The 15,516-nt window shown below is 34.8% G+C and overlaps 1 protein-coding gene across 1 annotated transcript in view; it reads right to left on the reverse strand.

Annotated features, from left to right (window-relative positions):
- KLHL1 (kelch like family member 1) overlaps window positions 1-15,516 on the reverse strand; it is a 548,398-nt gene that overhangs the window by 43,568 nt on the left and 489,314 nt on the right. Inside the window, exon 8 of the mRNA XM_004012176.6 lies at window positions 9,448-9,610. Coding sequence (XP_004012225.1) covers window positions 9,448-9,610 — 163 coding nt within the window. The remainder of the gene's footprint in view (window positions 1-9,447; window positions 9,611-15,516) is intronic.

Here is a 15,516-nt window from a genome sequence, read left to right on the forward strand (position 1 = left end):
TATCCCATATATTTCTGATTAAGTTTGGATATATAATAAAATGCACACATACATAGATAGGTAGAGATAGGTAGATAAATGAGAAGACACACATACACACACATAAAGCACACAGATGTCATTTTAAAGTTTAAAGCCCACTTCAGTTTTCTTGCTTGGAGAATCCCATGGACAGAGAGAGGTGCCTTGTGGGCCACACAGTCTATGGGGTTGCAAAGAGTCAGACACACTGAGTGACTAACACTAGATCCTGACCACTAGAAGAAGATAAATAATGTTAAACTTTAAAATGACATCTGTGTGTTTTGTGTGTGCATATGTGTGTCTTCTGCTCAAAGATAAAAGTAACAAATGAATAATATAGTGAAGTGCAGATATTTCTCATCTCAAGCAAAGTTGCTGTGAGATACCTATTTTTTGAAGGATACAAGAAATGAATCTATTATCATCAATGTAAGTGATAAGAAAGTCACTAAATGTGTTCTCAAAAAATTTTTTATAATGTATAGATTTGGAAATATAAGATATTTTTAAGAAAAACACTAAGAGAGCAACCCCAATTGAAGTAAGATGAATATGAGTACAGAAATAGAGATATCAAAAAGTATCACATAAAGAAAAAATGAAAAAAAATGTGTCTGCATTGGCAACAGTAAAATTCACAAACAAAATGGCAAAAATTAAATATGAAATATGAAATCAATTTCCCAAGTTAAGTGGAAAAGAAATAAAATCACCGGGGAGGAAAGGTGCTTATGGAAAAGAAATCAGTGCTCAAGACTACACATAACCATTAACATAAATACATACTAAAATACATATCCCCAAACCAAAGAACTAGAATAATGGAAAAAGAATCAAACAAACAAAAAATAATCCTCAGTAGATAAAACCTTCCTCAGTCAAATAAAGACATGATTGAGATTGTTCAAATGAATTTCCAAATATTAATTTAAAAGAATGAAAGGCAGCTATCAGGTTATACTCTGGTAAACATTTTAAAATTGGAGAAGAATATGACAGCAGGTAACCTACTATTTCTCAGCCCCACATTCTCTATTCTGTACTCTGCTTTTTGATGTAGGGGCTGAAACTCAGTGAACCGCTTTTCTGTCTTGCCACCTGGTTCCTTCCCTCTTTAAGATGTGACAATGTACAGGTGCTAGAGAGAGATTGAAAGGTGCTAGAGGAGGAAGGGTCTTGCTCCTTTTTGCTTGTTTCCCATTCCTATGAGTGTCTCCCCATCTTTTCCTTTTGCATCCTGTTGCATTCAGTTGCCATTTTTAAAAATTTAATATGAGCCTTATTGAGACTCAGAACTATCAGCAGGAGCAGACTGGCACCACCACCTCCTCAGAGCTCCAGATCACAGGCCAAGGAACCCCTCTTTCACATCAGAGATACTAGTTCTAGCTGAGCAGGGATCTAATCACAAATGTCTGGATTTCAGCTGCACAAGGTTTCTCCTCTGATTTTCTAAATCTTAATAATTACAATCCCCTCTTAATTTTCCAATGCTAGGGACAATAGCTGTTTCCTTTAGTAGGTACATTATGGTATAGTGTTCTCTGAAACAAAGTGAAGTCTCTCAGTTGTGTTCGACTTTTTGTGAGCCCATGGGCTGTAGCCTTCCAGGCTTCTCCTTCTGTGGGATTTTCCAGGTAAGAGTACCAGAGTGGGTTGCCATTTCCTTTTCCAGGGTATCTTCCTGACCCAAGGATCAAACCTGGGTCTCCTGTATTACAGACAGACACTTTACCCTCTGAGCCAGCAGGAAAGTGCATAGTGTTCTTTAGCTAACTTTTATATCTACTTAGCAAATATTTATATTAGATTATCTTTATTTAGAATAACTGATAAGTGACTGCTGTGGTTTCTGTCACTTGACTGTACCTTAACTGATAGAAAAAAATCTCTGTAAGAATGCAAGTCTGAAATTTAAAAACATATTAAAAGTGAAAAACTTTGGACTTATCACACATCTGGCTAATAAAAAATGGCAGCAGATTAGTAATCATTGTTTAATTTTAATAATACATGGCTTTGACATTAAACTAGTCAAACCAATTTACAACAAATGATTGAAGACATAAGAAAGTTTAATATACATATAATGTCTAATAAATTATATAATCAACATATCCCCCCTGGAAAATAGTAGTAGTAGTAATATGCTACTACTAATAAAGTAAGATGCATTTACCCAGAAATAATTTCTAGAACACATGAAGAACTATACAAAGCAAAATGAAAGAAAAAATAAAGAAACTCCTCCCATGGAAACAGGAAAAATACTTAAGCATACATTTTAGTCAGAAAAAATAAACAGATAAGTACATTAAAAAGTGTTCAATCTTAGTCATTAGTTGAATATTATTGACTAGAATAGAACAAACCATAAAAGATAAAACAAGCATTACCAAATCAGTAGGATATGGAGTATCTAGAATACTTATACACTGTTAATACGTACATAAATTAGGAAAAGCACTTTCAAAATTTATTACAGTTAAACACATGTGTACTGGATAAACTAGCAATTGTTGTTCCATGTCCAAACCTAAATTGTATATGCATGCTCACAAAGGACATATATATTTGAAGATGCTCACAGCAGCACTATTATTAAAAAGCAACAAGTGGAAACTATTAAAATGATAATTTTGTTATGCTAAGGCAAAACAAACTACAAGACAATTATTAATACTATTTTGTGAAATTCTGAATTTCAAGACAAAATAAATAAAACTAAGCACATGTTAGCAAGATAATGCTCGAAATCCTGTAAGCTAGGCTACAGCAGTATGTGAACTTAGAGATGCCAGATGAACAAGCTGGGTTTAAAAAAGGCAGAAGAACTAGAAATCAAGTTGCCAACATCCATTGGATCATAGAAAAAGCAAGGAAATTACAGAAAAAAAAATCTATTTCTGCTTCACAAAATTCTTCATGTAGATCACAACAAACTAGAAAATTCTTAAAGAGATGGGAATACCAAGCCAACTTACCTGCCTCCTGAGAAACTTGTATGCAGAACAAGAAACAACAGTTGGAATTGGACATGGAACAACAGATTGGTCCAAAATTGAAAAAGGAGTACATCAAAGCTGTATATTGTCACCCTGCTTATTTACCTTATACACAGAGCACATCATGTGAAATGCTGGGATGGATGAATCACTACCTGGAATCAAGATTGCTGAGATAAACATCAATAGCTTCAGTATGCAGATGATACCATTCTAATGACAGAAAGCAAAGAAGAACTAAAGAGCCTCTTGAAGAGGGTGTTAGAGGAGAGTTTAAGAGCTGCCTTAAAACTCAACATTCAAAAAACTAAGATCATGGCATCTAGTCCCTCTACTTCATGACAAATAGTTGGGGAAAAAGTGAAAACAGTGAGAGATTTTCTTTTCTTGGGCTCCAAGAAAATCACTGTGCATAGTGGCTGCACCCATGAAATTAAAAGATGCTTGCTTCTTGGAAGAAAACTTATGACAAATACAGACAGCTTATGAAAGCAGAGACATTACTTTGCTGACAGAGGTCTGTAGAGTCAAAGCTATGGGTTTTCCATCAGTCATGTATGGATGTGAGAGTTGTACCATAAAGAAAGCTGAGACCATAGAGAACAATTGTGGTGCTCAAGAAGACTCTTGAGAGTCCCTTGGACAGTAAAGAGATCAGACCAGTCAATTTAAAAGGAAATCAACCCTGAATATTCATTGGAAGGACTAACGCTGAAGCTGAAACTCCAATACTTTGGCCACCTAATGCAAAGAGCTGACTCATTGGAAAAGACTATTTCTAGGAAAGACTGAGGGCAGTAGGAGAAGGGGAAGACTGAGGATGAGATGTTTGGATGGCATCACAGACTCAGTGGACATGAATCTGAGCAAACTTCAGGAGCCAGTAAAGGACAGAGAAGCCTGGTGTCTGAGTCCATGGGTTCTCAATGAGTGAGACAGAAACTGAACAACAAACCAAGTTCAAATTAATGAATAAGAAAACAAGAGGGAAAACAAGTAGAGCTTCATTCTATGCACATATTTGTTTAAAAAGAGAAACAAAAACAGAATAATGACACTGAGAAAACCTAAGACAAAATGAATAATAATGTTAACACCTAAATATAAGAAATTAGGAGGATAATAGCAGTACAAAAGTAGATATAACAACACACAATCAATTATTTTATTAGTCATAGAATTGGAAGTAATGAAAACTGCTTTCTTTTAAATATTAGAATCTCAATAAAATATAATTTTTAAATGGAATATATGTGATTATATATATAATTTTTCTATAATTTCTCATGCTCAAATATTTATACTCCTCATGTTTGTAAAAACATAACAGATATGTTATAGAAAGCCTCTCAATCTATAAGAAAAGCTTCATATCATCATGGAAAATGTTAGGAAACTGATTTTCAAAACGATTAGTTCATGTAGACCAAACAGATTAAAAGTAGACTATAGAATGCAGCAAAATATTAAATGAATAATTAAAAAAGGATGAGTTGGTTTTATTCTGTGCATATAATAATGATTTATAATCATGATATTTATTTAAATTACCATATAATAGAAAAAATAAGAAAACATCTTTTATACATTTTAAGAAAACTTAATAAAACATTATACTAAATATGATATTTTAAGTAAAATTTCCATTAATGAAATTATAGACAATGATAAGATCTGGCCCTTAAAATCACTTGGTATAAGTATCCCAAATAACAATTAATGCTACACAGACACCAAAGTTTTAAAGTTTTCCCAATTAAAAGACAGTTGAGGTCACCTGATATTGATATTTATGTTGTTATTCTAAAAATAAAAGGAATTCATTAAAAAGAAGATAAGCATACATATTAAGAAATAAGAAAAAAATTTCATTTGCATTTAGTTTACCATGTTTATCTTCTTAGAAAATCTATTATTATAAATGGAAAAAATACATATTTTGAATATATTTATAAATTAAAAAATAATATAACTGACATGTTCATTTTAGTAAGGTGGCTTACTATAAACATAAATACTTAAACTTTCTTCTCTACTGCACTATTAATGCATGATTAATACATACAAATATGTAAACCAAAATATATCTGCAATGTTCAAAAATACAAACAAATGCGAATAAAGCTCAGAAAGAATAATATTAAACCTATACTCAAATTAAAACCACTAAACTACATTGGGGCTTCCCAGGTGGGACACGTAAAGAATCCTTCTGTCAATGCAGGAGATGCAAAAGAGGTGAATTCTATCCCTGGGTTGGGAAGATCCCCTGAAGTGGGAAATGACAACCCACTCCAGTATTCTTGTCTGGAAAATTTCATGGACAGAAGAGTCTGGCAGGCTACAGCCCATGGGGTCACAAAAAGTAGGACAAAGGTGAGTGACAGAGCATAAACACATGCACAAAATAGAGACTAATTTTTAGAGATAAAAGTAAGGTTGTATTATCAAATGAAAAGATTTCAAATGTATAGATCTAACATTTTCTCTAATTACTCTGGAAATATTTATTTCTAGGCAAATTCCTAAATGGATTCGCAGGAAGTATATATGACATTAAGAATATAATTTTAAGATGTTAGTTGATCAGGCATGTGTGGCTCTGTGACCTCATGGACTCTAGCCCATCAGGCTGCTCTGTCCATGGAATTCTCTAGGCGAGAATATTGGAGTGGGCAGCCATTCACTTCTCCAGAGAATCTTCCCACTCCAGGGATCAGACATGAGTCTCCTGCATTGTAGGCATTTTCTTTACCATTTTTACCAATGGATCTTTACAGTTGCAAGCAGATTCTGTACCAGAAAGTCCTAATTTTAAGTGCACAATAAACCTAAATGAAAACTGACTCCTAAGACTAAGGAAATCACAGATTGATAAATATATAAATATGAAATTTGAAAGTCCAAAATATATGCAATTAAAATCATAAATGGGCATAATATGTTAATATTGATGAAAGTAGAAAATATTGCTATAATTTACAATACATATACACACATTTGATGAAACAGAATGAGTAATTTACTCAAACTTAGCCTCACACTAATAAAAACATTTTGCATTTAAAATGATTATTTTTCAAAGAAAATCATGATATTAAGTTATCAGTCAGGATGCAAGACATTTTTGCATGATACTATTGAAAAAGCATTTTGGTGACTCCTACGAAAGACAGGGCTCCCCAGGCGGTTCTAGTACTGAAGAACTGGTCTGCCAGTGCAAGAGACATAAGAGATATCAGTTCAATCCCTGGGTAGGGAAGATACCCTAGAGAAGGGAATGGTAGCCCATCCAGTATTTTTGCCTGGAGAACCTCATGGACACAGGAGTCTGGTGGGTTACTGTTCCTTGAGGGTCACAAAGAGTTGGACATGACTGAAGCGACAGCATGCATGCATGCATCAAAGACAAAGTTTAAATTAAAATAGTCCTTTGAAGCTAGAAAATATTTCAGTCTCTATTGTCTTGCAATTCATTTTGTAGAAATTCTTCCTAAGGGTACAGTTAGGAAAGTGCCCCAAAGGTTATATCTAATGGTATTCAATGTGTCTTTTCATGTATAATATCTAAATTTGGGGATTGTTTTAGACACACATCACTGTAGATATGTGTTTTAGATATATTTAGATATTTTGGATCAGAGAAGGCAATGGCAACCCACTCCAGTACTCTCGCATGGCAAATACCATGGACACAGGAGTCTGGTAGGCTGCAGTGCATGGGGTCGCTAGGAGTCAGACATGACTGAGTGACTTCACTTTCACTTTTCACTTTCATGCATTGAAGAAGGAAATGGCAACCCACTCCATATTCTTGCGTAGAGGATCCCAGGGATGGGGGAGCTGTCTATGGGGTTGCACAGAGTCAGACACAAATGAAGCAACTTAGCAGCAGCAGCAGCAGCAGATATTTTGGATATTAAAAGTCAGAGACTAGTGTAAATAATTTATAAGCAGAAAACTCAATTAAAGACAACTGAGAGATCGAAATGAGGAGACCTTACACCCTATGATAATAGCAGAGCCCAAAAGGAAGAAAGGCTTCCCACCTGCCAATGCAGGAGATGCAAGAGATAAGGGTTCCATCCCTGAGTTAGGAAGATGCCCTGAAGTAGGAAATTGGCAACCAGATCCATTATTCTTGCCTGGAGAATCCCATGAACAGAGAAGCCTGGCAAGCTACAGTCCATGGGGTTGCAAAGAGTTAGACATGACTCTATACACACACACACATACACAACAGAAAGACTTTTCTTTTTCATGAAAACGACTAAGCCAAGGAAAATACACTTTGTTTACTCTAACCTTCTCAACTTACTTTTTCTCTATAAAAGCTTTCTCTTCCACTTACCCTTTGAGACATGCATATGTTCACCATTATTGTAGATACAAAATTGCAATTCTGTGCCAATTCTGAATAAACCTGCCTTTGCTGGAGTCATATTTGGCAGTCTGCTTATTTCAGATCAGTACTAGTTACTTAAATTTATACTGTTCACTTACATTTATCATGTTTTGTGTGTTTTTGTGGGAATTTTTTGGCATAAAATAAATTACTGTATAGCCATTAAAATATGAATTTCCTAGAGTTTTTAAAGCCAAAGAGTGCATATATGTACAATTTAGCTGAGGGAAGCAGTTTATTTATATTTCAACAGTGGGATATAATAATAACTTTATAGATACATATATTTAGGAAAAATTTGTCAAAGAATTAAATTCTCAAAAGTTATTACTTAATTGGATGTATAATTCTTTCAACACTTATTCAGTAAATAGATTGAATGTGCATTATGCCTAAGGATGCAATAATGAATGTTGCAGACAGATATCAAGATTTATTGACCATGTATACCTAGTAAAAATAGAAAACAATAGTGTATGTAATTTTATGAACCGCAAATAATTTGGGATAGTGTGCAGGGTGGTTTATTTTAAATAAGAATAAGAGTAAATAGCTGTGTATGTGGACAGATTTTGAGATGAAATTTGAGCAGTGTTAAAAGGCCAAGCATGTGAAGATTGCAAGAAATAACATTTAGGCAAAAAAAAAAAAAAAAAAAAGAGTACTGTCAAAGGGATTGAGTGGAATTAGATTTGCTGTATTTGAAGCAAAGATGAAAGGGCAATTGGGCTGATGTATTGAGGACAAAAATGTAGAGTAGGAAGAAACAAGATCCAGTGGATGATTTTAGGTAGAAATAGGCATTGTATTCTAATTTTAAAATGTTCTTGAAGAGAACTGATATGTTACCTGTATTTGTAAAGCACCTCTGGCTGCATTAGCAAATGGACTTTAGGGGGAAGAGAAGGAAGGAGACTGGAAACTTCTGCTGTAGTTCATGTCAGAGGTGTTATTATCTTTGTTTAGGGCAGAGTTTCTCGGGTAGTGAGAAGGAGTGTATTTTGCCAACCGAGAGGATATATTCGGCAATATTTGGAGACTTCTTTTGGTTATCACATTGGGCAGGTGGGTACAGCTGGTATCTAGTGGATAGAAGCCAGTTTGCTGCTAAACATTGTATATGCACAGGGCAGAGCCTCACAGCCAACAAAGAATTATCTGACTCAAAATGTCAACAGTGTTGAGTTTGAAAATCCATGACTTAGTGTGATAGGAATAGAAAAGGAGAAATGTAGAGAGATTGATACAATCAGGCAAAAAATATTAAGTACCAAACTTTTGGTAGTCTTTCAAAAGGCTCCTCAGACTATTTCACCAGAAATGGTAAACTATGCAGTTCACATAATTTTCATGAAATATATTTATTACTTTTAAACAAGCAATTAAGATTAAGAAATTTGAGGATTTTTGTTGTATTTCATTTTCAATTATTTTTGGCTATTCTTAATTTTTATTTTATGTTGGAGTTCAATCCCTGGGTCAGGAAGATCCCATAGAGAAGGAAATGGCAATCCACTTCATTATTCTTTCCTGGGAAATCCCATGGACAGAGGAGCTTGGTGGGCTACAGTCCACGGTGTCTCAAAAGAGTCAGACACAAGTTAGGGACTAAATAACCACAATAGTTAGCAATATTTGTTTCAGGTATGCAAGAAAATGATTCACTTATGCACATACATGTATCTTCTTTTTCAAAATTTTTCCCATTTAGATTATTACAGAGTATTGAGTAGAATTCCTTATTCTATATATTTTTGGGGTTTGGGGGATATTTGGTCATTTTTGTTATTTTTGTTTAGTTTTTATTTTATGGGAAGTGATAATCGGAAAAATACGTAGTCTTGAACTGTCAATAATCCACGAAGACTAAACTTAAAAAAAAAATTGAAACCTAAAATTTTAAAAAAGAGGTTTTTTTTTTTTTTTAAAAAAAGCAGTTTGCTAAATGTTATTTTAAGAGAAATTCACTCAAAATCTTTTTTCAGATTAAGAAAAAAAAGAAAGTCTACTCACTTGCCATTCAATGCTGCCACCCCAACTGTGCTTCGGGCAATTGACATGCTAGCTACAAATGTCCACTGCTGACTCTGAGGATCCCACCTCTCCACTGTGTTCAGATAACTCCAGCCATCATGGCCTCCCACAGCATAGATAGGGCCTTCCAGTACCGTCACACCTGCAGTAAAGGAAAGATAAAAAGTGAATGAATCATGACACAGTGAGGTTCTCAAATCAAATTAACAGTAAAAGCTGTTATTTAGCTGTTATGTCATTCAGGATAGCCTCTATCAGTTAACAAATGATTTCACTGAGGTAGAAACTAATCACTATTAATTGAACCATTTCATTCACATGAAAACATAAAGGAATCCATCTAAATATTATGACCTATATGCTTTATGAAGGAAAATATATTTTCTTATTTATGATCATATAAAGATTCAAAATCTAAAAGTCAGAGATGATGCATCTTATGCCTCTACTTTTGAAGACTGTTTTTACACTGCAATTTAAAGTACTTTTTTTTTTCGCATTCAGAAAAATTGCATTAAGCAATGTAATATAATTAGTTTGAATTTCAGGCTAGGGTCCTCTAAGTTTTGGCTCCCCTGTCAAGACATAATAAATGTATCTAAAGCTTAGAGAATACAATATCTCTTTTCTTATAAGCTGAAATTATTAAACACAAGCATTTAAATTATTTATGAGTCATCAATAGATGATATATACAAATTTTACACAGTTTCTTTCCTGTCAATTCACTTCTATATTAGATGAGTTTTCTTAAATGTTAAATAATCACTAAGTATTTAAATATTATGTTTATATTTACTGAATTGGTCTCATTATCTATTAGGGGAATTCTGGTTAATTTTCTACAAGTTTCAAAGCACAATGTCTGATTGTTAAGAACTCTGAATTATCTGTGATTCTTACCCTATTTCCTAGCTGACAAGTTAAACTGTCCCAAATGTATGTATATTGAGAGAAGACACAAGGCTCCTGGGTCATAGAAGAAAGATAGTTATTACCATAACAATGGCAATAGTCAGAGTATCAACTTTTTTCTTTTTTAATCAGTTCTCCAAGCCCCAATTTCCCAGTCTTGGTTATGCCAAGAGAACTTTAACATCTCTTTCATGTTGACCAGACTTGAGACAGGATTCTCCTGCCTCTAGAATCGTGACCTCACCTTCCTTAAAGCACTTACTTTAAACAACTTGTAATTGCAAATTGAAAGTTTTCTGTCCCTTTGAGAAGTTAGTCTTTTAAAATACCTATTGCCAGTGTTACAGCCAAATACTTTCTTTCTCAAGAACCTAGGAATATAATCAGCAAGAAAGTTAGTGTTTATATCTCCCAGTTTCTGTGCAAGAGTAGGAGCTTAACTTCAACTGACACCTTGCTTCAAGTTGTAAGTCTACCTCTTGTTTGGAAGATAGTAAATTCAATTTACCTTTATTTAAATAAGGCCAATTTGCAAATGTAGACTACCTATGATCCACCCATGCATTACAGCTCTCAGAAACTCCCTCCTCCCCTTTGTTTTAGTGGAGGTGCATTCAGCCTCAATTCTGGTCTTTTTTCCTTATTGCAATAGTATTGAATAAAGTCTTCCTTGTCTGTTTATCTATTACACTTTTTTTTTTTTTTGCTTTGACAATATTTAGATGAGATCTGAACATTCAATAGGTTGTAAGTTAACTTGAAGTTGGAAGCAAATTAATATATAATGGACAACAAACTTATATACCCGTTGCTCCAGAAGGAGACATTCTCTTCATGCTTTTAAGTATGATTGTCTTTTACTATGGAGAAAAGAACTATCTTTATCTTATTATTATTATTCTGTTATAAAAATTTAGAGGAGGGGAAATTACTGTCATTTAAAAGTTGTACAAAATGTGAAAGAATCATGGAGAATTGTATCTCAACACAGATGTGAAAGTAAAATGATACTTTTAACCTATTCATGGATTCATTAACTTATTCAACTAATGTTTATTGAGTGTCTACTATTAGAATTTTTCTTATCGCCAAAGTTCCAAGAACATATAGGTGAATAAGAAAAAGGCCCTGCCCTCATTAAACTTCCATAGTCATTAAATACTTAACATAAATGGAATAAGTGTTACAGAACCCAAGGGTCTGTCTGCTTGCTGCTCAAAAGCCATCAAAAAGGCCAGGTTGGTGGAAAGTTTGGTTTATTTGAATGTCAAAACCAAGGGACAGGGTGAGAAGGGCAGGTACCTGTCCAAGTAACCTATTACCCCCATCCTCACAAGAGCTTTTATAGTGGAAGGAGGGAGTTATTTGCTGAATCACCACAGTCAGTTTTGACTGGAGTCTTGAAGTTGGTTACCAGTGGTCTGACCAGCATCATCTTGATTGCTTTAAATATAGTTAGTCTTAAGTTCCAGGGTTGTTCTGTTGCATTTCTTGAGGCCAGTTCTCAGAATTGTGGCAATTTATGTCATGACTACAGTCTGGTCATCATGTAGTTAAATTCTCCACCTGGTGGAGTTTTCAGTATTTCTAAGATAGCTCAAAGATATGGTTCAGAATATTACCTATAGCCCTGCAGAAGGAGGTAAATGTCTTTGATTATGTTTAATGACTATAATATTTTTATTGGTCTCCTTTGATTGTTTTCCCTTGTTTTGCATGTTTTCACTTATCTGATTAAACTTATTATTTGACAAAAGTCAGGTTGAGGACATGGGAGGGATCAAGGATCATAGGGTCCTACTTCATTTCATAAATACATTATTCACAGCAGCAAAGTCTTGAGTGGCTCCAGTATCAATTATAAGAAAAAAAGGACAAAGAAGACAAAGAGGAAATGTTTTGATGGGTTGGAGAATTTTTCAGAAGCTTCTGGTATCTGAAAATTATGAACAAAGAGTGTTTCTAGGAGGATGGGTCAATTATTTGCCTGCCTATTTCTTACCAAGTCCAAGTTTATATTGGATATGTAAAGAGAGAAGTTGCTGTTGACTTTGAAAGTGGGTTCCATACCAGTACTATAGTTCATTTCGTTTATTTGCTCAGTCATGTCCGACTCTTTGTGACTCCATGAACAGTAGCACTCCAGGCTTCCCTGTTCATCACCAACTTCCAGAGTCCACTCAAATCCATGTTCATTGAGTCAGAAATGCCATCCAACCATCTCATCCTCTGATGTCCCCTTCTCCTGCCCTCAATCTTTCCCAGCATCGAGGTCTTTTCCAATTAGTCAGTTCTTCGCATCAGGTGTCCTAAGTATTGGAGTTTCAGCTTCAACATCAGTCCCTCCAATGAACACATAGGATTGATCTCCTTTAGGATGGATTAGTTGGATCTCAACTAGTCCAAGAGTCTTCACCACAGTTAAAAGCATCAATTCTTTGGCTCTCAGCTTTCTTCACAGTCCAAATCTCACATCCATACATGACCACTGGAAAAACCATAGCCTTGACTACACGGACCTTTTTTGAGAAAGTAATGTCTCTGCTTTTTAATATGCTGTCTAGGTCGGTCATAACTTTCCTCCAAAGGGGTAAGCGTCTTTTAATTTCATGGCTGAAATCATCATCTGCAGTGATTTTGAAGCCCATAAAAATAAAGTCAGCCACTGTTTCCACTGTTTCCCCATCTATTTGTCATGAAATGATGGGACCAGATGCCATGATCTTAGTTTTCTGAATGTTGAGCTTTAAGCCAACCTTTTCACTTTCCTCTTTCACCTTCATCAACAGGCTGTTTAGTCCTTCACTTTCTGCCATAAGGGTGGTGTCATCTGCATATCTGAGGTTATTGATATTTCTCCCAGCAATCTTGAATCCAGCTTGTGCTTCTTCCAGCCCAATGTTTCTCATGATGTACTCTACATATAGGTTAAATTAGCAGGGTGACAATATACAGCCTTGAAGTACTCCTTTTCCCATTTGGAATCATTCTGTTGTTCCATGTCCAGTCTAACTGTTGTTTCCTGACCTGCATACAGATTTCTTAAGAGGCAGGTCAGGTGGCCTGATATTCCCATTTCTTTCAGAATTTTCCACAGTTTATTGTGATCCACACAATCAAAGGCTTTGGTATAGTCAATAAAGCAGAAATAGATGCTTTTCTGGAACTTGTTTGCTTGTTCAATGATCCAGCAGATGTTGGCAGTTTGATCTCTGGTTCCTCTGTCTTTTCTAAAACCAGCTTGAACATCAGGAAGTTCATGGTTCATGTATTGCTGAAGCCTGGCTTGGAGAATTTTAAGTTTTACTTTACTAGCGGGTGAGGTGAGTGCAATTGCACAGTAGTTTGAGCATTGTTTGGCATTGCCTTTCTTTGGGACTGGAATGAAAACTGACCTTTTCCAGTTCTGTGGCCATTGCTGAGTTTTCCAAATTTGCTAGCATATTGGGTGCAGCACTTTCACAACATAATCTTCCAGGATTTGAAATAGCTCAACTATAATTCCATCACTTCCACTAGCTTTGTTCATAGTGATGCTTCCTAAGGCCCACTTGACTTCCAATTCCAGGATGTCTGGCTCTAGGTGAGTGATCACACCATCGTGATTATCTGGACCGTGAAGATCGTTTTTGTACAGTTCTTCTGTGTATTCTTGCCATCTCTTCTTAATATCTTCTGCTTCTGTTAGGACCTTGCCATTTCTATCCTTTATTAAGCCCATCTTTGCATGAAATGTTCCCTTGGTATCTCTAATTTTCTTGAAGAGATCTCTAGTCTTTCCCTTTCTATTGCTTTCCTCTATTTCTTTGCACTGATTGCTGAGGAAGGCTTTCTTATCTCTCCTTGCCATTCTTTGGAACTCTGCATCCAAATGGGTATATCTTTCCTTTTCTCCTTTGCTTTTTGCTTCCCTTCTTTTCACAGCTATTTGTAAGGCCTCCTCAGACAGCCATTTTGCTTTTTAGCATTTCACTACACAAGTTTTAATTTGTCTGGTGACTATTTATTCAGTTATGCACTCTATAAAAATACTTAATCTGTGATGGTTTTAATTTTGAGGTTACAGTAAGTTCCCTGCATACGAACCTTCAAGTTCATATGTATGAACTTGCCTGGGAAGAATTCTTGCCTGGGAAATCCCTGTAGCCTGCCAGGAATTTTGTATTTTATAATGCTGTTTAGTTGCTCAGTCATGTTCAACTCTTTTGCAACCCTATGGACAACGGAACAATTTTATAGAAGAGGATATATGAAAGTCCTATGAGCATATAAAATGTTTAATATAGCTGGTAATCAGAATAATCAGGATATAAAAACAAAACATCTTTGAGAGAAAGATTTTGACAACCATACTTTACTATTTTTAAAATTTTAAAAGTGTTTTAATATCAAAAACTCTTATAAACATTGGATCATATATTTTTATGATGAAATTGTCATTTAAGTATACCACTTTGGAAATAAATTTAACAATACTTTGCGAAAGTATTATGATCTAGTTTTTATAAAATTTTAAATACATTATAATATTTTAATGGGGAATATACACAATAAGTATACAAACATAATTGAATGATTTTATATATTAAAATTCTTTAATTAATCAAGTTATTTTGAGTGAGAATATCAAGGCTAGGTATAGGAAAAAAATATTGTCTTCTCCCTTTCAAGTTATGTTTATAACATTCATTCAGGTTGTTAAGTGAGGCACTCATTTATTATTTTCCATTGCATATACTATTACATTGTATGAATAAGCAACTTTTGTAGGTCCATTTCTTTGTTATCATAAATGTTGATAGAAACAGCAGAAGATATTTGTTGGCAACATTGACAATAGAGGGTAATTGCCTGAGCTCAGATTTCATTCTGTTTCTACCAGCTGTGTGACAATGAAAAAAAAAAATCCCTTATTTCCTGCATCTCAGTATACTTATCCTTTAAGAGTGCCTCAGTTCAGTTCAGTCATTCAGTTGTGTCCGACTCTTTGCAGCCCCACATACTGCAGCAATGTCTGGTTTCCTCATCTATCACCATCTCTTGGAGCTTGCTCAGATTCATGTCCATTGAGTTGGTGATGCCATCTTCTGTCATCCCCTTCTCCTCCTGCCTACAATCTTTCCTAGCATCAGG

This window comes from Ovis aries, chromosome 10, assembly GCF_016772045.2.
Source record: "Ovis aries strain OAR_USU_Benz2616 breed Rambouillet chromosome 10, ARS-UI_Ramb_v3.0, whole genome shotgun sequence".
Taxonomy (NCBI): Eukaryota; Metazoa; Chordata; class Mammalia; order Artiodactyla; family Bovidae; genus Ovis; species Ovis aries.